We start from the raw sequence: 20,888 nt of genomic DNA, 5'->3' as shown, positions 1-20,888 counted from the left end.
CAGCCCTGAGGGACGGGCGGGTCACCCCCATTCTGCAGGTGAGGACTCTGAGGCCATGGGGGTCAATAACGTTCCCAGGACGGGCCAGCCAGTAAAAGAAGGAACGAAGCTTCCAACATAGGCCAGCCTCTTAGGCACACGGCTAAAGGCCAGGAAGGATGTCCTGCCACCTTCTCGGGAGCCCAGCCGCTGAAGAGGCAGGGGGAGCAAGGGGTCCGGGACGGCCTCGGAAAGTGTGGGACCCTCCAGCCCAGCACAGGCCCGAGCTCGTGGCGCAGCCTGGGGAAGCAGGGCTGGGGAAACCCAGCCGCCAACACGTCGCCCTCTCGGGCGCCAGGGCCAGGCCAGGGTGGACCGTGTAGGTCCCGCACCCCGGGGAGTCCCAGCCACTGTCACCAGCTGATGCCGCAGCCCTGGGCGGCCGTCCCGCCACCAGCTCCCTCTCAACAGCCCTTTCCTCCACCTCCTGGCCCTCCTCTGGGGACACACATCCCTCTCTTTGCCTCCAGGTAGGTCTGCTAGCCGCCCTACTCCGGACCTCACCGGCTCCATTCTTAGGGCAAGGGACCTCCTTCTCCCTTAACTAGTTCTGGAAGACCTTCTGCCCTGCTGCTCAGGCCAGAGCTGGCTCTGCTCCCTCCCAAGGGCCACGCTTCCTGAGCTCCATCCTCGCGGTCAGCAGCAGCTGAGTGCAGGGGTGTAAGTGCTGGCAGCTTTACCAGGAGAACCCTCTTTCCCCAATTGAATCGCACATAGGAACCCATTATACGACAGACCGAGGCTCAGCTGCCCTGGTTAAAGCAGGGGAAGGGTGTGAAGGCTGCCCCAGAGCATTCTGTGGAAGCCTGGGGCTCAAAGAGCAAGGATTTGCGGAACTTGGAAGGAGAAAAGGGAGCTCAGGCCTGGCACCGGGCTGAGAGACGCAGTTGTGATTAGCTGCATGACCTTGGGCCAGTCTGCAGCCTCTGAGGGGGGACAGGCCTTCCACGTGACGAGGGGCCACGCCGGGTGGTCCATGAGGTCACTTCTAGCCCTGCTGGTCTAGGGAGAGGTGTCAGGGAGAACTGAGCAGCTCGGGAGGTGGCAGGGCTGCTCAAGACGCAGGCAGGGAGATGATTAATCCCGCCCCCCTCCCCCCGCTGCTCCAGACCCACCCCTGGGCCCCCGCCGACGAGCCCGCCCAGCCTCACCCTCACCAGGCCAGCCCAGGGAGGAGAGGGCAAGGCTGCTGACCAGGGCACCCGGCCAGGCAGCTCACCACGGCCCCGCCCCAGGGCTAGAGCGTCTGAATTTCTACTCGCCAAGGACAGGTGGCAGGCTGGCCCTCAGCTGCCCACCTGGGCCCCGTCTGGGGCCACGCTCCTCGCACCCTCCTCAGCGCCCCCCCAAACCCGACCCCGGGACGGCCCGGGAGCCTCCGTTGACAGTGACTCACGGCCCTTCCCTCCTGCCAGCTGAGGCTTGTTCGCCAGGGAGCAGTAGGGCGGGAGGGTCCTCGGCTCCAGCTGCCTCAGGGGCGAGCGTTGGCCACAGCTGTGTCTGCCCACAGGGCTGGGGAGGGCCAGGGGGCGGGGCCAGGGCTGGTCCCCGGGGCTTCCCGCTGCCTGGCGATCGCCTCAACCCCGCCCCGGCACCCCCTGCAGCCACGGGAGACTGGGGCCATCTGAGCAGGGGACCAGCTAAGACCAGACCCTGCTCGCACTTTAAAAGTTCCAGCGCCCCACTGCCACCTGGCGCACACCCTGACACACATCCGGGCATGTCTCAGACACAAAGTCACACACATCCCAGCAGACCGGGGGCTCCTGACTCAGCCATGTCTGCTTTGTGTTTGGTTTTTTTTTTTTTTTTTTTTTTGCGGTACACGGGCCTCTCACCGTTGTGGCCTCTCCCGTTGCGGAGCACAGGCTCCGGATGCGCAGGCTCAGTGGCCATGGCTCACGGACCCAGCCGCTCTGCGGCATGTGGGATCCTCCCGGACCGGGGCACAAACCCGTGTCCCCTGCATCGGCAGGTGGACTCTCAACCACTGCGCCACCAGGGAAGCCGTGCTTTGTGTTTTTAGCCCAATGCCCTGCGCTGTGGTCTTCAATGGACATCCAAATGGACTCGGACTCCCAAGGCCCAAACTAGGCAACGTCAGAACTTACCATCCACCCAGACGTGTCCACACTACACACCCCAACAGACAGGCCCCGCCTGGAAGCAGAGACGCTCCCACGTCAACGCCGGCACCGTGACCCACACGCAGAGTCCGAGACCTTGACCCCCAGCTCCACCCACAGTACAGACCCTCCCTGGGTGTGTCCAGCCTCTGAGGCGGCCGGGCCCCTGTCTAGGGCACCGAGCTCCTCCTTGCTTGGGGCGTATCCTTCCCCTCTCTAGACCCCGCGGGCCCCTCTGCAGCGGGGTGACCGGGCAACTGTGCTTCAGAGCAGTGAGGTCTGAGGGTCTGGGAGGCCCGCGGCCCTGGAGAAGCTCTGGAGCCCTTGGGAAGGGGGTGGGGAGGCCAGAGGCCTTGCTGGGGAAGGCCTGGGGGGGCAGCTCCGTGCCTGTAAAGGCAGCCTGGGCCTCCACCCACATGCCCACCTGAGAGCGGTCGGCTTCTACCCGCTAGAACCTTCCGGGCTCCCATCTACTACGTGGGCCTGTCTCCTGAGGGGGCAGTGCGGGGGGGGGGGGTCGCAGGTGAAGATGCTCATGGAAGCACCTCTGGGGGGAGGTGCAGGGTGGCCCCAAGGGGTTCAGGGGTCACCAACCACATGAGGGGGGCTGCCTTCTGGACACGCCCCCAGGCTTCTCTGACCCTGACAGATGTCCCGCAGGCAGGGATACGACACCCAGTGCCCAGGCCCTGGGGAGGATAAGCTCACAAATAAAGGCTGAAGGCCAGAGGGGGGCAGAAGCTGTGGTGAGGTCACCCAGCCCAGACCCCACCCCGAAATGCCACACTCGGAACGCGAGCCTCATCAGTGGGAGGGCATCTGTCTCCCCCCCCCCCCGCCCCGGTGCTGTTCACCAACGCTCCCCGGTGGTGCTGCCCCGCTCCTGGCACGGCTCCCCCTCCTCCTCCCCGGGCGGGGCCCCTCAAACTCTCTACAGAGAAACGCGGGCCGTCAGGGGGGCTTCTCGGGAAATGAGGCTGGGCCATAACTCCAGAACGCCTCCCCAGTGCCCCGAACCGGCCTCTAGGGGCCGACAGCCCACCCCAGGCACCCTGCTTGTGTCTCAGCTCCCAAGGGGAGGAAAGAGGCGGTGGGGCAGGCGGAACACCTGCGAGCTGCCAGGTGTGGCCCCGACTCTGTGGCCCCCAGGGGCGGCCAGGCCCCCGGGCTCACCTGGACAGCTTGGCCCAGTTCTTCCTGCTGACTGACATGTCGCCGGAGCCCGGGCGCCCGCCGCGTGCTTCGTGTCCGCTCGGCGCCGCCCCGCGCGCAACCCGCCCGCCGCCGGCGCAGGTAGGCTCACCTGGCCTCTTATCCCCCCGGCCTGCGTCCCGCGCAGCCGCGCGCCGCCTGCTGCCCCGGATTGGCCTGTGGGTAGGCGCGTCGCAGAAGGAGCCGCCCCGGTCCCCGCCCCGGCCACCCGGCCGCGCGCCCAGGACGGGCCGCCGCACCTATGCTCCGACGGACGGACGGGTGGACGAGAGCCCGGGCCGCGCGGGGCGGTGCGGGGCGGGGGTGGGGACTTCCTGCTCGGGACCTGTCCGACCAGCCCGCCCGGCCGCTCCCGCCCACAAGTGCCGCGGCCCGGGGCCGGGGCCCGGGGACGGACCCGCTCTCCGCCCGCCAACCGGCTCGGCCCCGAGAATCCCAGACGGGAGGCGGGCGGGTAGGTGGGAGCCGGCGCGCGTCTGAAGTCTGGAGAGCCCTCCCGACTCTGAGCTCCGACCCGCCGCTCCGAGACCCCGGGAGAGCGCGGGGCGCGCTTCCTCTGCGCCGCGCGCAAAACTGCAGGCACGCCCGGGGCAAAGCCCACCCCTCCCGAAAGGAGAGCCTGGGTTCCATTCTGCACACCCTGGAGTGCCTCCGGCTCTGAAAAAGCCAAGACGTCGGAGGCGTCTCCTCGCAGGCTGGTCTGGACTTTGGGCTGGAGGGGGCTGGGTGTGGAACCAGGCGGGGGAAGCTCGGCTTTCCCCGGAAGGGAGCAGTGGACAGGGAACTAGCAATGGAGTTTTGGAGCAAGTGAGGCACCACCTGGCTCCCTTTAAGTGCGCATCCGGCTGCCGGTGCCACTCGCGCTGCCCGCCCGGGAGCCGGCCTCAGGGAGACCAGGGATGGTCAGTCCCCAAGTCGTGGAGTCTTATCTTCCCGACGCATCAGAACTGTTGCAGCCCCAGGCACCAGCAGGAGAAGAGGGAGGCGGAACTGACAGCGTCTGCCCTGCTGGGTCTCGCTGACCAGCCTGGCCTCCCCGTGGCACTGATCCAGAGCTGGTGGTCTCTACAATACCCTCCAGCTCTGATATCTCCCAGTAAAGGGCAAGCCAGCCGCTAAGCAGAAGCTGGGACACACACACACAGCTAGCCTGCTAAGGCATCTCCGTCCCCAAATGCCCCCTCCTCCAGGGAGCCTTCCTTCTTGGCCAAAGGAGGTGAGGAGTGAGGTTCAAGGAATGAGAGCTGGACTGGGAGCCTGGAGATGGGGCTTTGGGCTCTGACATGTATGAAACATGTGACGTGGGGCAAATCTCCTGTTTCCTCATGTGCGTAGAATGATACTTTGCCCAGGTTGTGGGGATCACACGAGTCCGTGGTTGCGTGCTGGTGATCCTGGGGTGAGCAGCGGGAGAGCTGACAAGACCCCTGCAGAGGCCAAGGCAGGCCCTGGGCCACTGGCTCTTCCAGGGAAAGAGGAAGAGGGGCTAGTGAGAACCCAGGTCCCTGGATGCTGGGATTTGGGGCCCAGCACTTCCTGGGGAGCCTGCTGACCCCTGGGGACCTAGAGAATGTCCTTCCCATGGTTTGTCAGTGGTGACATCTCAACAGAGAAGGACAAACGACCCCAGTCATTTGAAGCCTGGCCTTTCCAGGGACACTTCATGAAACCAGCAGAGAGTCAGCGGTGTCTCTAAAAGCCCAAACTCCAGCACCCTGTCTATGGACACAAAACCCAAAGACACGGAAGATTGGTGCGTAGACAACTCCAGAAGTAAGGAAAGGTGAATTATGTGCGTGTTAGTGCCCCAAAAGTTCCTTGAGGGCAGGCATTGTGTAGAAGTCCGTCAGCAGAGCCGTGCTCCCTCCAGAGGCTCTAGGGCAGGACCTTTCTTTGCATCTGTCGTCCTGCTGCTGCTGGTGGCAACCCTGGGCCTGCCGCCACGTGACTCCATGTCTGCCTTCAGAGTCCCAGGGAACTGTCCCGGTGTCTCTGTGCCCGCGTCCAAAGTTCCCTCTTCTTATCAAGACATCAGTCCTTGCGTTACGGCCCCACCCTGATCCAATACGACCACATTTAAATTTGATCACATCTGCAAAGACCCGATTTCCCAGTGAGGTCACATTCACAGCTACCAGGGCTTAGGGACTGACCTTTCTTTTGGGGCGGGAACATAATTCCACCTGCTACAATCAGCAAACAGCGCTGGCTTTCAATGACACCAAGATGGTGGGGACTCAGATCCTGACCCCAAGACAGTCCCAGTTTGGCAGTGGAGGCACACACGTGCTGGTGCACAGCCACATGTGCTCCTAATCGTGCGTACACACACGTGTGCATAAGCATACACACACGTGTGCATAAGCATAGGTACACACACGTGTGCATAAGCATAGGTACACACAGGTACTCCTAAGCGTCCTTACATACAAGCCGTGTTCAAGACAGGCTGTGATGAAAATTGAAACTTGTCATCAGGAGAGATTAATTCTAGTGGAGGGACTGGGGGTGCCTGCAAGGGGAGGGAACATCCGGGTTGGGCTTGAACGTTGAGTGGAATTCACTCATCAGAGAATGGGGCGAGGGACCCGCTACAGGATGGGGCGTGAACGGAGATGTGGGGTCTCGAGTGGAAGGTGGTTCCTCAAGGAGAGGGCTCATGCGCCCGAAGCACCGTGTGCCCGTCACGGCACCAGGAAAGGGGTCCTCATGCTGCCCTGAGCTTAGGACTTGGCCATGACCCTGCCCAATAGCTGAAAATGACAAGGCAAATGGCCTCTGAGTGGGAAGGCCCCCGAGACTTTGAAAGCAACACTGACCAGGCTTCAGGGGGAGACCACCACCGAGGGGACCACTTTTACGTCCATAAAAAAAAGAAGGACTTGGGCTTCCCTGGTGGCGCAGTGGCTGAGAGTCCGCCTGCCGAGGCAGGGGACGCGGGTTCGTGCCCCGGTCCGGGAAGATCCCACATGCCGCGGAGCGGCTGGGCCCGTGAGCCATGGCCGCTGAGCCTGCGCGTCCGGAGCCTGTGCTCCGCGACGGGAGCACAGAGGAGGGGGAGGAGGGGTTGGCCGGAGGTCTGGAAGGCCGAGTGGTCATGGGGCTGGCTGCTGGGTGGAGGGGAGAAGGCCAGGTGACGCCCACTTGCTACCTTGAGGGGCCGGTGACCTCAGCCCGAGGGGCCTCAGCCTCAGTACTGACCCCTGGGGCCTGAGAGCTCTTGGCGTGGGGCTGTCTGCACCCTGTGAGGTGGTCAGCAGCAGCCCTGGCCTGAGCCATGGGAATGTGAGGGCCCCAAGGGCAGCCCGGGGAGCTGTCCAGCACATGGCTGGACGTTGGGGCGGGGCTCAGGACAGCCTGGCCTGCGTTTTCCACAGCACCCGAGGGCTTGTGCAGGGCGGGCGGGAGAAGGGGACAATCACAAGGGCAGGGGTGGTGCTCAGGGTGCCCGTGCCCGTGTTTCAACGCCCCGAGCGTCTTGGGGAGAGCAGGAGTGTTTCATTCGCCCCCGTGTCTACACTAGCGCTTGGCATGGTAGGTTTACAGAATTGCACTAACTTGCTTTGGGAAGGAGAACAGGAAACCCCAGACAGCCCGGGATCCCCTCTGTGTTACCTGGGAGGCTGGGTCGGAGCCTCTCAGCGTCTAGGACCCTTCTTCTCCAGGATCTGGGTCACCCTGATGGTAGATTGCTGCGGGAGTGTACTTGGAAACCAGCAAGTGCTGACGGCCCGGCCCCTTGACCACGGGCACCAAGCAGGAGCTCAGAACATCCCCGGTAGCACTGGTTATAGAAGCAAAACTCCGGAAACCACCCAGAGGCCTATTCACAGGGAAAAGGTGAGTAAATGGTGGTATTTCATCGCTTCGTTCTTTCACAGGGGTGAATTTTGCAACCTTCACCTCTAATGAACTCCAAAGCAGAAGCATGCATTTCGAGGCCCATGAGGACATGGAGCTCTCGTCTGCCGTGCAGCGCAGCAAGGACATGGTGTGTGGGATCTGCATGGAGGTGGCCTACGAGAAAGCCAGCCCCAGCGAGCGCCGCCCCAGGATCCTCTCCAACTGCAACCACACCTACTGTCTCACGTCTATTCGCAAGTGGAGGAGTGCTAAGCAATTTTTTTTAATTAATTTATTTATGGCTGTGTTGGGTCTTCGTTGCTGCACGCAGGCTTTCTCTAGTTGCGGCGAGCGGGGGCTACTCTTCGTTGCAGTGCGCGGGCTTCTCATTGCGGTGGCTTCTCTTGTTGCAGAGCACGGGCTCTAGGCACACGGGCTTCAGTAGTTGTGGCACGTGGGCTCAGTAGTTGTGGCTTGCGGGCTCTAAAGCGCAGGCTCAGCGCTCTGGAGGGGAAGTGTCATGGTTGGAGAGGGGTGTGCAGGGGCTTCAAAAGCATTTGCAATAACCTAGTTCTTTTGTTTTAATCGAAGTATAGTTAATTTACAATATCGTGTTAGTTTCAGGTGTACAGCAAAGTGATTCAGCTATACATATATATTTATATAATTATTTACTTCCTTATTTTCAGATTATTTTCTGTTATAGATAATTACAAGATACTGAATCGCAGTTCCCTAGTTCTTAAAATGAGTGGTTCACACAGAGGTGTTCACCGTATAATTGTGTGCATATGTTAGTAACTGTGAGCCTGTGCTGGCCACTTCCCCTGGGGAGAATCCAGGAAGGCAGGGCTTATCACCCTGGGAATCCCCTGGTCCAGGAGGGGAGTTTTTGACTCCCCAGCCAGTGGGAGGAGGAAGCCCCCTCTCTCTTCCCCTCCCAAGGAAGACATTGGGCTCTGGACTCCCCGGCCCCCAACCCCTGTCTACACAGGACATAAGGCAGCTTCCTTTCCCCCAAAGAGGCCAGAGTGGAGACCAGGGGATCCCCGGCCCCAGGCCAGCGGGGTTGGAAGTCACAGCCTGACTGTGACTGGGAGGTAAGACCCACACCCTAAAGAATCCAGGGCAGTGGTTCCCTGGCTTTGGGTTTCACCAACTAATAATACTTTTTAAAATATAAATACACAAATCGAGTTGCCACCATTTTGTGGGGTTTTTGTTTGTTTGTTTGCGGTACGCGGGCCTCTCACCGCTGTGGCCTCTCCCGTGGCGGAGCACAGGCTCCGGATGCACAGGCTCAGCGGCCATGGCTCACGGGCCCAGCCGCTCCGTGGCATGTGGGATCTTCCCGGACCGGGGCACGAACCCGTGTCCCCTGCATCGGCAGGCGGACTCTCAACCACTGCGCCACCAGGGAAGCCCCACCATTTTGTTTTTTGAAGAAATTAGAAGACAGTTACCACTTCCTGTGCTCCCACCCCATAAGTACAGGGTATCTTGATACTAAAATAATAGAATTAAGGCATGCATACTTGAGAAAAGGAGAACCCTTTTCACTGAATGCACGTAGCTTTATGGAAACTTCACTGCAGTAGCCCGGTTTCCTCAGCGGGCAGTGGAGTAGAAAGTTGGGTCACAGAGATCCGATCAGGGGAATTGCATCTGGAAAATTCTAAACCGAGGGCCATGTGGGCATCCATGGCACTTAAGGGCAAGCAAGCCACCACCCTCACGGGCACACACACCAGACTCACCCCTTCCGAGGGACGGCCACAAGTGCATACGCGCACGCACACACACACACACACACGCTCCTCCCCGGGGCTCCCGGGTTGGAAAACCTGCCCTGGCATTTAGGTGTGGCCATACTTCTCTCCTGAGCCCAGAGCCGAGGGTGGGGCTCACCCAGCCCGTGTCAACCGGTGGAGCCAGGTGGGTGCTGACCCGGGGCCAGAGGTGGGCCACCCGCTCAGGCCCCCGGCCCACTGCCTCTGGCCGGGAGACCAGAGCTCTGTCCACCTGCAGGGAGTCCAGGGCCCTGTTCTGTACCCCTGGTTAGGGCTGTGACCTTGAGCAATTCAGTCTCCCTCTCTGGGCCTCCAGAAGCCGGCTACAGCCCCGTGCACCAGGCCCATGGGCAGATGGGGGCTGCGCTGCTCAGCGGTAGCCTCAGGGACCCGCTTAGGAGTGTGTCTCGGGATAGAGTGCCCGTCACCCACCTCCCGCGGAGGGCCCGCTGGCCGGCTTTCGGGCTGCTGAGGAGGGAGCCCTGCTGGGGTCAGGAAGGCGGCTGCCGTCCGCACTGGCCCCAGCGGCCTGTCCCAGGCTTCGGCAGCTTGGTCACCCACCTGGAACAAACCTGGCCAGCCGGGAGCCCTGCGGGGAGCCTGACTCACTTCGTGGGGGGCCATTGGGGCTAATGTTTAACGGGCTCCCTCCTTGGCGGGACACTCCAGTCCCTGCAGCCCTGAGCCTGGGCCTGCCCTGACCATCCTGCTGCGAGGTGGGCCCCAGACAGACAGTGGGCTCGGCCTCCTGCCCCGTGGATATAGAGACCTGGGGGGCGGCCGGCGTCCTCAGGCTCTGGGGCAGGCAGGGGTGTAGCAGGTGGCGTTCTGCCCTGGTCGTTCCTTCCAGGAGGCAGGAGCTCCCCCTCCAGCGGCTGCTATAGGTCCGCGTCCCTGCTGTTGGAGGAAGTCGGCCCCTTTGTCCATTTGGGTGCATTTGCATCTCATTTGAACGTTTTTCTCCTCTCTGGGGACAGGCGAACTCCAAGGTGCTTATGCATTGCCCTTGGTCCCCGGCCACATCCCTTCTGGAAAGTTACAGGTCGGGCTCTGTTGAGGCAAGTCTGATCCCAGAAAAGGGTGACCGCCAAGGCAGGTTGACCCAGGTCCCTGTCCCCATCCTGCAGCTGTCACAGCCCTTGACTCGTGGTGAGTGACTTCAACTCTCCCAACCTCCGTCTCCTCATGTGTCAATGAATCTGAGATAACAGGTACCCCTTAGGTTTTGGTGAGAACGTAATGATGTGATTCTGGTAAGGCATGTTATTAAGTCGTGACTAAGAGTCCGGGCTCTAACAGACCAGCTGAGTTCAGTCCTGGCCCCTCTTTCACTAACCGTGTGACCATGGAAAGGTGTTAACCTCTCTGTGCCTCACTGTTCCCATCTGTGAAATGGGAGTGGTTGTGGTCCCTCTCTCATGGGGTGTCGTGAAGGTTAGATGAGCTAATTCAGGTGCAGAGAGCAGTGCCTAGAGTGGAGTGAGTGCTGCGGCCGCTGGTCTTCAGTGGGGCCCAGCTCCAGGCTCTGCCCTGCTCGTGTCCAGGCTGGGTCCCTGCGTGGTGAGTGGGGACCGGGTGGAATCGTGGTTCTCTCTCTCCAGAGACCATGCCTCCCGCCCAGGCCCTGCTGTGGCCACAACTAAGCCAGCCCCGCCCACTGCCACCCCAAGGAGCCCTGTGACAGAGCCCCCTGGCCGTCAGCACTCAGGGCTCCGTTGCACGGGGGTAGGCTAGGTCTGGCCCTGCCAGGAAGCAGAACGGACTGGACATCCTCCCGGAGGGCTTTGGGTGGGGCAGGGGCCCTTTCCCAGAGGGCCCTCCTCCCACGGGCGCTCTGCGCCAGGCGTTTGCTCTGAGTCAGGCCTGGCTTTGCAGGGCAGGGTGGGGGCCCCAGCGTGCTGGGCCCCAGGTCAATAGTTGGGGGGCGGAACCGAGCACTGCCTTTGCAACTCGGGGCCAGGATCTCCCAGGGCTGAGAGGAAGCAGAGGGGGGAGGCCACGCTACAGACTCAGGCCGGCCGCAGTGACCTGTGCGTCAGGGAAGGGGGCGTGTGTGTGGCTGCCAGGCGTGAGACCCAAGCCAGGCTCTGTGCCTGGCCCAGCCCCGCCGGGCTCTCCAGCTGCGTGTGTGTGTGTGTGTGTGTGTTTGTGTCTGGGTGTGTGTCTGGGTGTGTCTGCGCCTGAGAGTTTCCGTGTTTCTAGGAGCTGTTTTCTTTGAGCACATCTACCTCTCCGCCCACTGAGCTGTTTGCAGCAAGGACCCAGGCAGACTGCTCTTCCCCCAGCACATCTCGGGTTACTGGTCCTTCAGGGGCTGGCGGCTGCGTGGCCGGGAGCCAGACCCCGGCCCAGGGGCCCCTGGTGCTGCACTTTGCTCCCAGCTTCTGGCATTTATGGTGGATAATGCACTAGGAGCAGAGGGCAGAACAGGGACTCACAGGCAGCTGGAGGGCTCTTCACACAGCCCAGCCTCTCCTGGGGCCAGTGCCGGGCGGCCAAAAAGCCAAGGGCTGGGCCGGGGACCAGCTGCTTCCTCGTAGGCATATCTCAGGAGTCACACGACACTGCCCGGAAAAGCCTCTCTGGCCCAGACGTTGGTCTCTGCTCCACAGGAGCCGCTGCCCTCCGTGTGTGTGGAGGGGTGCCCCCAGGCCCCCCATTCCACCCCAGCAGACTTGCACCCCTCACCGGGCTTTGGCCCAGATGTCAGCGGGATGGAGAAAGGACCTGACCTGGAGGACAGACAACTGACTGCCACACCTTGGGACAGAATCAGTCCTGGGGGACATGGTCCGTCAGGAGTGTGAAGGAAAGACAGTCAGGGAGGGTGGATGCAGGTGGACAGGGCTGGCCCAGGACCCGATGGGAGAGCCCAGGGCAGGCGTGAACAAGGAGCTGCCTGGTGGCCGGGGTGGAACTGCAGGGCATCCCCCTGGCTGGGCCAGGACACTGACCTGACTGCTCACCCCGAGGGTCAGGCACACCAGGGCACCCGGGAGAGGGGAGCCGGGGGAACGGCCCCGTGAGAGCAGCAGGGCCAGGGGCTGGGAATGGAGGGGCCCCCTGACAGCCGCAGGTCAGGCTGGGCTGAGCTGAGCACCCTGGCGGTCAGGCTGTGCTGTGTGGTGTCACCGGACCAGATGGCAGGGGGACCAGGAGGACCTGAGCAGGTGGCCCTCCATGCTGCCCCGAGCTGCTGCCTGAAGCCCAGCACAGCCTCCCTCACAGGCTCCCTGCCTTCCCCCTCCCCCAGGTGTTTACAGCCAGAGCTGCAGAAGTGAGCAGGACACTGGTTTTAATGGAGAGGCTGTGACGCCCGTGGGCGCTTGACATACAGAGTGGAGGGTGCATGCCTCCTCGAGGCCTGGTTGCCCCACAGCGGCTGGAGCCCCAGGGAGCCCACCCGCCAGCCAGGCGACGTCTTCAGACGCTGCCATTCCTCCCCTCTGTGTCTGTTAATCCCAGTCCCGCCGGAAGGCGCTCAGGCTGGAGGGGAGACGTGGGAGCAGGGGACGCGCTCTGCAGTGCAGGGGGGTATGCTGAGAGGCCGGCGGGCGGGGCTGCAGGAAGGAGCAGGCAGGGCACCCGGAGCACAGTTTGGCCAGCTGCCTGCGGGACAGAGAGGCAGCAGCCCTCAGTTCCCAGCCCTTCTCACCCCGGCACCCAGGCTGGACTGCTGTCCACAGGAGCTCCTACGAGCCTCAGCTCTCCCCACCCTCCTCCCCACGGGGCTCCTCGCACCTGTCCGCCTGGGCATCCTCCCACGCGTGGCTAATCCCCACCTCTGAGCTCTGGTTGCACCATCAGCCCCTGACACGCCCTCCTGCACCCGCAACCCCATCACATCCTCGGAGAGCCTGCCCCTCCAGGAGGCTTCTCAGACGGACAGGGCTGTCGGACAGACCCTGCCCTGTTGCGTGTGCCCTCCGCACGCCCACAGAGGGCTTCACGTGTCCTAACGTTCTGCTTTCTCCAGCAGCTTCCTCGGAGAGTGGGTGGCCTTGTCTCCTCTGAATGGAAGCCCCCCGACCAGTGCTGGGCACTTTGCAGGATTCCCCAGGAGGCAGTTAAAAGTGCTTTAGACTTTTGGAAAGTCAGAGCTGGAAGGCCCCGGGGGTCATGGAATCCAGGGGTTCTAAGCTCTGGCATCAGAGTCACCCAGGGGCTGATCCCACCCCAGAGGCTCGGATCCAGCAGGCCTGGGAGGGGCCAGATCATCTGCGCCCCAGGCGATACACCTGGGGGATCAGGGAGCTGACGCAACCCCATGCTGCAGGTGAGGGAGTGAAGGGCCCCGAAGCAGGAAGGATGTGCCTACGGTCTCGGGGGACCAGGACTGAGCCACCTCATGGCTCCTCTTCCCCGCCCACCCTGCCCAGCCCGCCAGCCGCCGTCCTGGTGTCCCTGCGGCCCTGTCAGCTGGGGCCTGGGAGCGGGGAGCTGGCTCCGCCTACCTCTACTGGGAGGTCGGGGACTTAGCAGCGTCGAACATCTTCTTGCGGCCCTCCATCCCGGACATGGCCTCCACGTTCTTCCTCCAGTCGCCCACCTCCACGGGCCGCTCCTGTGGGCGGCCACACAGGGGACACCTAGCACCAGGCCCTCCCCGCGCGGGAGCGGCTGGGTGATGGGAAGTCAGCCTCCCCTAAGAGGGGGGACATCCCAGCCCTCCTCCCAGAACAGGGGTCCTGGAACGTGCTGCCAGCTGGCGGGGCTCATGTGGGGGGTGCAGGGCTGGCCGAGGCCGCGTCGGGTGAGGTCGGGGGCTCACCTTCTCCGTGTCCTCCTTTTTCACAGACTTGAGGTTGGCGCGCAGGTCCATGGACACCTTGTGCTTGGAGCCCAGCAGGGCGCGCAGCATGGCGTCGGCCGAGACGCGGACGCGCCGCAGGGGGGGGCGCTTGAACTTCCCGCGCAGGTCCAGCACCTTGAGCTTCAGGTCCTTGATCTGCGGGGAGGGGGCAACTCAGGGCTCCGGGCCCCAGCCAGGCCCCACTTCTCCAGGCTCCAGGCCAGGCCCTCGGGGACGCCCAGACCCACTATCTGTCACCTTGCAAACAGCCACCTTCGTTCTATCCTATTCAATTGGTACAGGGGTGAGTGGGACTCCGAGAGGGAACTCGGTTAGCCGTGGCGGCCATGCAGGGAAGAGACAGAAGTGTCATTCGGAAGCCCTGTTTGCAGTGGGACGGGCCACTTCCTCTTATTCCCGCTTCTAACCAGTCCCTTCCCAGTGAGCCTTCAGAGCAGGTCATTGAGGGCACAGCCCTGGTCCAGCAGGATGGATAAACCCCATGTCCGAGCCCCCTGGGGGATTTCCAGGGTGCAACCTCAGGAGGAAATTCTGGGGGGATCCCTGAACCCACAGACCGTCATTCCTGCTGGGGAGGAGTGGGAAGGAGGGAAGTGGCTCTAGTCCCTCCCCACCCCTCTGCTGGAACAGGCGCCCACTCCAGCAGCAGGAGCCCTGCCCTCCGCATTCTGCCCACCGCACCAGAGCTGGGTCTGGGTGGAGCTGACGCCCCGCGCCCCATGCCGGGGGAGTGCTGAGTGACTGGAGTGAGGGTCCGAGGCCAGGCCCATCCCAGGTCCACTTGCTGTGTGACCTGGGCCGAGTTTCTCAGCCTCTCTGAACCTGTGTGCTCATCTGTCAGGTGCAGACAAAAGCACCCACTTCGTCCACAGGCGTGCAGGGAGGATCAAAGGGACAAGGCACATGAAAGCCGTTTGCAAGGTAAGGTGTTATTAACAGGCTACGATTATTTGTGTGGGTGAATAAAAGGGGTGGCTTCTCTTCCATTGAAGAGCCCACCTTATAGGTTGGATGAAGTCTGTGCTTTTCATCTGTGTGAAAAGCATCACCTTCTCTCTGCCCAACTCCAGCCCTGGGGGATGGAGTGCAGGGACCAGAGCTTCCTAAGTGCCACTCCCCAGACCCGGCAGTGGGAGGGGGACCTGGTCCACAACTGCCACGTCAGTGCCCACCCGACACCCCCAGACGTCACCCGTCACCCACCTGACCTGCACTGGCTGCGCCCACCTTCTCACACACCACCCTGTCCCAGCCAGCCAGCCTGCTCCAGCTGTGCCCCTACCACCCCCCAGCCCCGGCTCACCTCCCTGGTGTTGCCACCCCCCAGCCCCGGCTCACCTCCCTGGTGTTGCCGCCCCCCAGCCCCGGCTCACCTCCCTGGTGTTGCCGCCCCCCAGCCCCGGCTCACCTCCCTGGTGTTGCCGCCCCCCAGCCCCGGCTCACCTCCCTGGTGTTGCCACCCCCCAGCCCCGGCTCACGTCCCTGGTGTTGCCACCCCACAGCCCCGGCTCACCTCCCTGGTGTTGCCGCCCCCCAGCCCCGGCTCACCTCCCTGGTGTTGCCACCCCCCAGCCCCGGCTCACCTCCCTGGTGTTGTGCAGGCATTTGGCCTCGATGTCATATCTCTCCTCATCCACCACCTCCACCTTGGCGTGCAGGTCCCGGCACAGGTCCTGGGGAAGCAGGGGAGTCAGGAAGGGAGATGAGGGAGCCGCTCAGCCCCCAGCCCCCCTTTTCCACCTCCCAGCCGGGTGCCCGGCCCCTCCTCCACCACGGCAAGACCTGAGCTGTGGAAGGGGCTGATAGACCCCTTCGCTCTGAATGGAAGTCCTTTCCGAATGTACTTATCACTAAAAAGTTTTCTTATGATAAAAAGAATGTAAGTTAATTGTAGAAATTTTGAAAATTATATATTAAGCAAAAATAATAAAATAAGGGGACTTCCCTAGCGGTCCAGTGATTAAGACTCTGTGCTCCCAATACAGGGGACACGGGTTCGATGGAACTAAGACCCCGCATGCTGCACGGTGCAGCCTAAACAAACAAAAAAATACTAATAATAATAAAATAGGAATAATTAGTGATAATAATTATTATTATTTAATTAATAATAAAATAGGAATTATTACCACCAGGCAGTAATAACATAGGTTACCGCCTGGAGGTAACCGTCGGTGACATGTTGGTCTACAAATGGTGGGACTTCCCTGGTGGTCCAGTGGGTAAGACTCCGAGCTCCCAATGCAGGGGGCCTGGGTTCCATCCCTGGTCGGGGAGCTAGATCCCACATGCATGCCACAACTAAGAAGTCCGCATGCCACAACTAAGACCTGGCACAGACAAAATAATTAAATAAATGTCTTTTTAAAAAAATGGTCCCTGACTTACGATGGCTCAGCTTATGATCTTTTTTGCCTTTATGATGATGAGAAAGCAATACAAATTCAGTAGAAACCATCCTTGGAATTTTGAATTTTAATCCTGCCCAGGCTAGTGATGTTCGGTGCTGGGCAGTGCAGCCCCAGCTCCCAGGCAGCCCCACGCTCGTGAGGGTGGCCACCCACACACGTAAAACCCTTATGTACCAGACAACCATCTGCTTTTTCATCGTCAGTAAATTACATGAGATATTCAACTCTTTATTGTAAAATAGGCTTTTCTGTTAGCTGATCTCGCCCAACTTTCAGCTACCGTGAGTGGGGTCCTCACACGGTTAAGCTGGGCCAGGTGAGCTGTGATGTGCGCTGGGTGAGGCGTAGACAGTGCACTTTGGACCTACGACAGTTTCACCTGACGATGGGTTTCTTGGGACTTAACCTCATGGTAAGTCAAAGGAGATCTGTATCTCCTTCCGGGCCCTTCACTCTGCAGTCACTGGTGTTTAAACTCTTATCAATGTTACGGGCAGGTCTGGAGAAGTGGGCCCTCCCAAGCGTTGGCCAGCTCCCCGCTCTGCACCGTCACGCTGCTCCGATACGCGACCTGGCCCCTGCTCAGCACCCCCCCACCCCGCCCCCCGCAAGCAAGACCCTACTCCCTGCTGAGGCTCCCTTCCCGCTCGTAAAATGGGACCCAACGCCCCACCCCAGCCCGCCCCCGCCCCACGGGGTTGTGAAGACTAATGAGAGAGCTTGGGGCCGAGCCAGTCTGAGCCCCTGCCGCGGGGCTGCGCGCCGCTTCGGGAGCCCCTCTCCCATGCCCACCTGCAGGGCGCTGAGCGACAGGCCTCGGGTCTGCAGCGCGGGGATGCGCTCGGCCAGGTAGCGACTCTTCTCGGCCTCCCGCGCCTCGTGCTCTTGCTCCCAGCACTCCTTGGCCTTGGCCAGCATCAGGCTCTGCGCAGGACACACCCGGTGAGCGCGGCCCCGGCCCCCCACGGCAGCGGGGCCCGAAGGGGAGGCGGGCCCCCGACCGCCAGCCCGGCCCCGGACGAGGCCCCGCCCAGGCAGCCGCCAAGAGTGGGAGTGTGTGCGCGGCCCCGTGACGCCAAAGCCCGGGGGACCACACACCAGCACCCGCGCTCTTGGACCCCGGACCTTACTGTCCTTCAATCTTCCTCTTACCATTTCTCATCTTTTTGGGCCCCAGAGCTCCTAAGAAAGAATCTCTTACCAAAATAAAGCAAGCCCTCTGCCCCCACCAGGGGTCCCACCCTGAACATGGCCCCGCCTCCTGCCAAGCCCTGGGAAGGTGCCGGGACCAGAATTCCGGGTTCCCGCCCTCTGACCACAGGCTCCAGGATCTGGCCAGACTCCCTCTGCCGCGTCCTCCTCCATCCCCTCTCATCCTCCGTCCCCTCCTCCTCCGTCCCCTCCTCCTCCGTCCCCTCCTCCTGCATCCCCTCCTCCTCCATCCCCTCTCGTCCTCCATCCCCTCCTCCTCCGTCCCCTCCTCCTCCTTCCCCTCCTCCTCCATCCCCTCCTCCTCCATCCCCTCTCGTCCTCCATCCCCTCCTCCTCCATCCCCTCTCTTCCTCCATCCCCTCCCCCATCCCCTCTCGTCCTCCATCCCCTCGTCCTCCTTCCCCCCTCCTCCTCCATCCCCTCCTCCTCCATCCCCTCCTCCTCCATCCCCTTTCATCCTCCATCCCCTCCTCCTCCATCCCCTCCTCCTCCATCCCCTCTCGTCCTCCATCCCCTCCTCCTCCATCCCCTCTCATCCTCCATCCCTTCTCCTCATCCCCCACCTCCTCCCCACTCTGGTCTCCCTCCTCTTTGACCTCTCATGACCCTCCCCCGGAGAGGTGCACTGCACCCCTCTACCTCTCCGGACACCTCCCCAGAGCCAGGACCCCGCTCACCTTCAGCAGGAGTTTGCGGGAGGCAGTAATCTTGGGTTTTCTCTGAGGAGAAAGAGGAGGAGAGATGGGTGAGGTGGCGGCTATAGAACCAGAAATCTGGACCAGGCCGGGATGAGCGCCAGCCTGTCACCATCCTAACCCAGAATCCTCACCTCAGGGTCCCTTAAAAGCTCATCTTGTGATTGCACCCCTCAGATTCAGAGACTCAGCTCCCTGACCGAGGGGCTGAATCCTGCAAGACACTGCGTGGGTCACAGGGTCTGGGCACCCCCTTCCTCATCTGTGAGTCAGGATGCTGAGACCCACCTTACCCGGTCCACAGAGGGACTACAGACAGAATGAGATGGTGGGTGAGCACCGGCTTCGAACAGCGTGCCGGAGGCACGCGGCCTGGCGCGCTGGGGCAACGTTGTGTCACCAGAGGAGTAAGCCCTGAGTTCCCTCAGTAAAGACGCTCCATCTCTTTAGACGTCAAAACTCTTCTTGATATCAACACAATCCATGTAAATTGCTCTCAGTTATGCAGACAATATTTTCTCTTCTTATTAAACATGCTTGACATCTCTTGCTGACTAGATACGTCCTAATAGGTCTTGGCCCCGTGGCAGCGTCCCCCAGGGAAGCGAGAGGGGTCTGCTCTATCCCTAACTCCGAGGGCTCCTGTCTCCTCCTGGACACAGGCGGTCAGTTCTCGAGCTACTGGTGAACGCCCCCCATCCCCCACCTGCAGCTACTCTGCGGAGCCCCGGCCACAGCTTGGGTTTGCTATTCTTGTGCGTAAAGAAGAAGCAATCGGCTTTGAGCCGTCCCTGTGGGAGAAAACGAAGGGGCTCTCGTGCCTGGAACCTGCTTCTAATCCAGCTATTCAGGGTGCTCTGTCTTTTCCTCTCCGAAAGCCAAGGGTTTTGCTGTGTGTCCGGTCCGCGTGGTTGCGAGCGAATGGCCTGTTGCTATGTGCCTCACCAGCCGCGGTTTACACTGTCATGCACCCACGGAGATGTCTCACCATCTCCCCACCAACCGGGGGAGATTTTGGCCACCTCGTTGCCCATCAGTCACCAGGGACTCACTTTCATATGAGCCTCAGTGAAACTTAGAGTTTCACACGACTATGGAAAAACAGAATCTCTGCCGAGTGTCCCCTCCATCCGTGCTGCTGACTCCCAGCCTGCCAGTCCTGAGTCCACAGCTGCCCAGCTGCAGTCCCCACCCCGGGCGAGGCGGGACGCAGGCTGTGTGTGTCCTCAGCAGTCTAAACAGACCTGGGCTGCATCGGGGGCAGGGCTAAGACCCGAGGGGAGGGCAAGAATCCTGTTGCTCCTCCCTCCGTGTCCGGTGGTGGGCGGGGCTGGAATAACCCACGGATGATTCCCTCCCACCTTTCCAATGTCGATCTGCAAGGACAGGACGGCCCCCCAGAGCTGGACGCGCTCTCAGACCCGGTGAGGGAGAACTGCTCGGTGGTCAGCATGGGTGCAGAGTCGCACCGCCTCTGTCTGGTCCCAGCCCCAGGACCACCTTCCAGGGACGTGATGCACTGGGGCGCCCCCTCCCTGGACCTTGAGGAGCCCCAAGTCCAGAATCTTCCCCCAAGGTTTATATTCTCCAGGGAATTTGCGCAGCCGCTGAGCATCCCTCCCCAGACCTTGACCCAAGCTCTCTCTCCTCAAATGCCCACCCTACCGCCACCTGTCTAACGTCCGCCAGGACAGAGACACCCCCAGTCTTACTCACCTCGCTGCAGGCATCCATAACAGGAAGGCCAGGGTGGGCGGGGGGCGGGGGGGGGAGAGCAGAAGACAGAGTGAGTGTGAACAGTGCACAGCATCCGTGCGACAGCAGACCGTGTGGACAGGCTGGGGGAGGGGCGCGGTGACAGCACACCAGAAAGAAAGCAGACAGACGTCGTGCAGGGGGGCCAGTTCGAGCACACGCAGAATAGAACAGAAACCCTCAGGCCCTGTGAGCTACTGGGGGCCCTTTTGGGAGACACGAGCCACTGTACACTGGGGAGCATGGAACCCTCAAGGTGGGGTCCCAGGCTGTGAAAACTTCCTTCCCGGGCGAGTAGGTACCTCCCCAAAGCTTGTTCATCTACTGGGTAACGTTAAATCATGGCCTGGGGCTTGTGATCCATCCATTTGATCAGTGCAAACAAACTCTGAGACACAGGCCAAGAGGGTCTTCCAGCAACAAACTGAGAGCCAGTTCTGCCCAAAGCCTGGGAGGACACGTGGACCCTGGGGACCCCGGCTCTCAGGACTGTGCCTGTTTTAGGATCTGGTCTCCCGGGGAACTGCTTCAGGGACCGAACAGATGGTCTGAAATCTGCAGCAATGGCGCATGCCTTCCTGGGCCCCGGGGCGGGGAGGTGGGCCCCGGGGCGGGGCTGGGGGGGCGGGGAGGGGGGGAGGCAATACTACTTACACTTCCGGCATGGCGGCGGTGGGGCGGCACCTGGGGCAGAAGGAACCATGGATGAGGGAGAGTTACAGTTCCTGCCCTCACCCCGACCTGGCTGGGCCGTGGGGCTGTGTCAGCCGCCCAGCCTGGGAAAGAAGGTCCGATAGCAGAAAGGAGAAATCAGACGTATCGCCTTCCAGTGGGTCAGGATGGGGTAAATACTTGTCCGTTTACTCTTTTCTCTCCATTCATTTACTCACTCATTCACAGGGGAGAGAAACCTTACAAAGGCAAAGAAACAAGATGAGGATCAAAAGTGGTTCTGCTGGGCAGGTGTGTAGGACCAGGATCTGCAGACTACA

General features: G+C 61.6%; 2 protein-coding genes and 1 long non-coding RNA gene across 16 annotated transcripts in view; 1 reads left to right on the top strand and 2 right to left on the bottom strand.

Moving 5' to 3' along the window:
- The window catches only part of LAD1 (ladinin 1), a 13,184-nt gene extending 9,713 nt beyond the window's left edge, over window positions 1–3,471 (bottom strand). Inside the window, exon 1 of one of the 4 annotated variants that reach the window (XM_033845913.2) lies at window positions 3,339–3,471. In XM_033845913.2, the coding sequence (XP_033701804.1) occupies window positions 3,339–3,376 (38 nt within the window). In that variant the 5' untranslated portion in view covers window positions 3,377–3,471. Of the gene's footprint in view, window positions 1–1,435; window positions 1,839–3,338 lie in introns of those variants that run through there. The other 3 variants (XM_033845963.2, XM_033845845.2, XM_033845759.2) reach the window with 3 other exon arrangements.
- Window positions 3,458–18,688, top strand: LOC141277804 (uncharacterized). Of its 9 annotated transcripts, none has more exons than XR_012329660.1 (6): window positions 3,458–4,593; window positions 7,259–9,155; window positions 12,987–13,286; window positions 13,808–13,928; window positions 14,665–14,744; window positions 16,477–18,688. It is a non-coding gene; the product is annotated as an uncharacterized lncRNA (long non-coding RNA). The 9 variants fall into 9 exon arrangements; XR_012329659.1 differs by having other exon boundaries at window positions 3,458–5,150; XR_012329658.1 differs by having other exon boundaries at window positions 3,458–5,160.
- The window catches only part of TNNI1 (troponin I1, slow skeletal type), a 24,469-nt gene continuing 15,871 nt past the window's right edge, over window positions 12,291–20,888 (bottom strand). For 2 of the 3 annotated variants that reach the window (XM_073799860.1, XM_073799862.1), the window contains exons 4-10: window positions 20,551–20,580; window positions 18,124–18,165; window positions 17,027–17,158; window positions 15,407–15,496; window positions 13,782–13,958; window positions 13,465–13,574; window positions 12,291–12,619 (exon numbers count right to left, since the gene is read on the bottom strand). In XM_073799860.1, coding sequence (XP_073655961.1) covers window positions 13,467–13,574; window positions 13,782–13,958; window positions 15,407–15,496; window positions 17,027–17,158; window positions 18,124–18,165; window positions 20,551–20,580 — 579 coding nt within the window. In that variant the 3' untranslated portion in view covers window positions 12,291–12,619; window positions 13,465–13,466. Of the gene's footprint in view, window positions 12,620–13,464; window positions 13,575–13,781; window positions 13,959–15,406; window positions 15,497–17,026; window positions 17,159–18,123; window positions 18,166–19,193; window positions 19,215–20,550; window positions 20,581–20,888 lie in introns of those variants that run through there. The other variant, XM_073799865.1, reaches the window with a different exon arrangement.

The sequence above is a fragment of the Tursiops truncatus genome, chromosome 1 (genome assembly GCF_011762595.2).
Source record: "Tursiops truncatus isolate mTurTru1 chromosome 1, mTurTru1.mat.Y, whole genome shotgun sequence".
NCBI classification, from domain to species: Eukaryota; Metazoa; Chordata; class Mammalia; order Artiodactyla; family Delphinidae; genus Tursiops; species Tursiops truncatus.
This window is presented reverse-complemented; position numbering and strand designations above follow the sequence as displayed.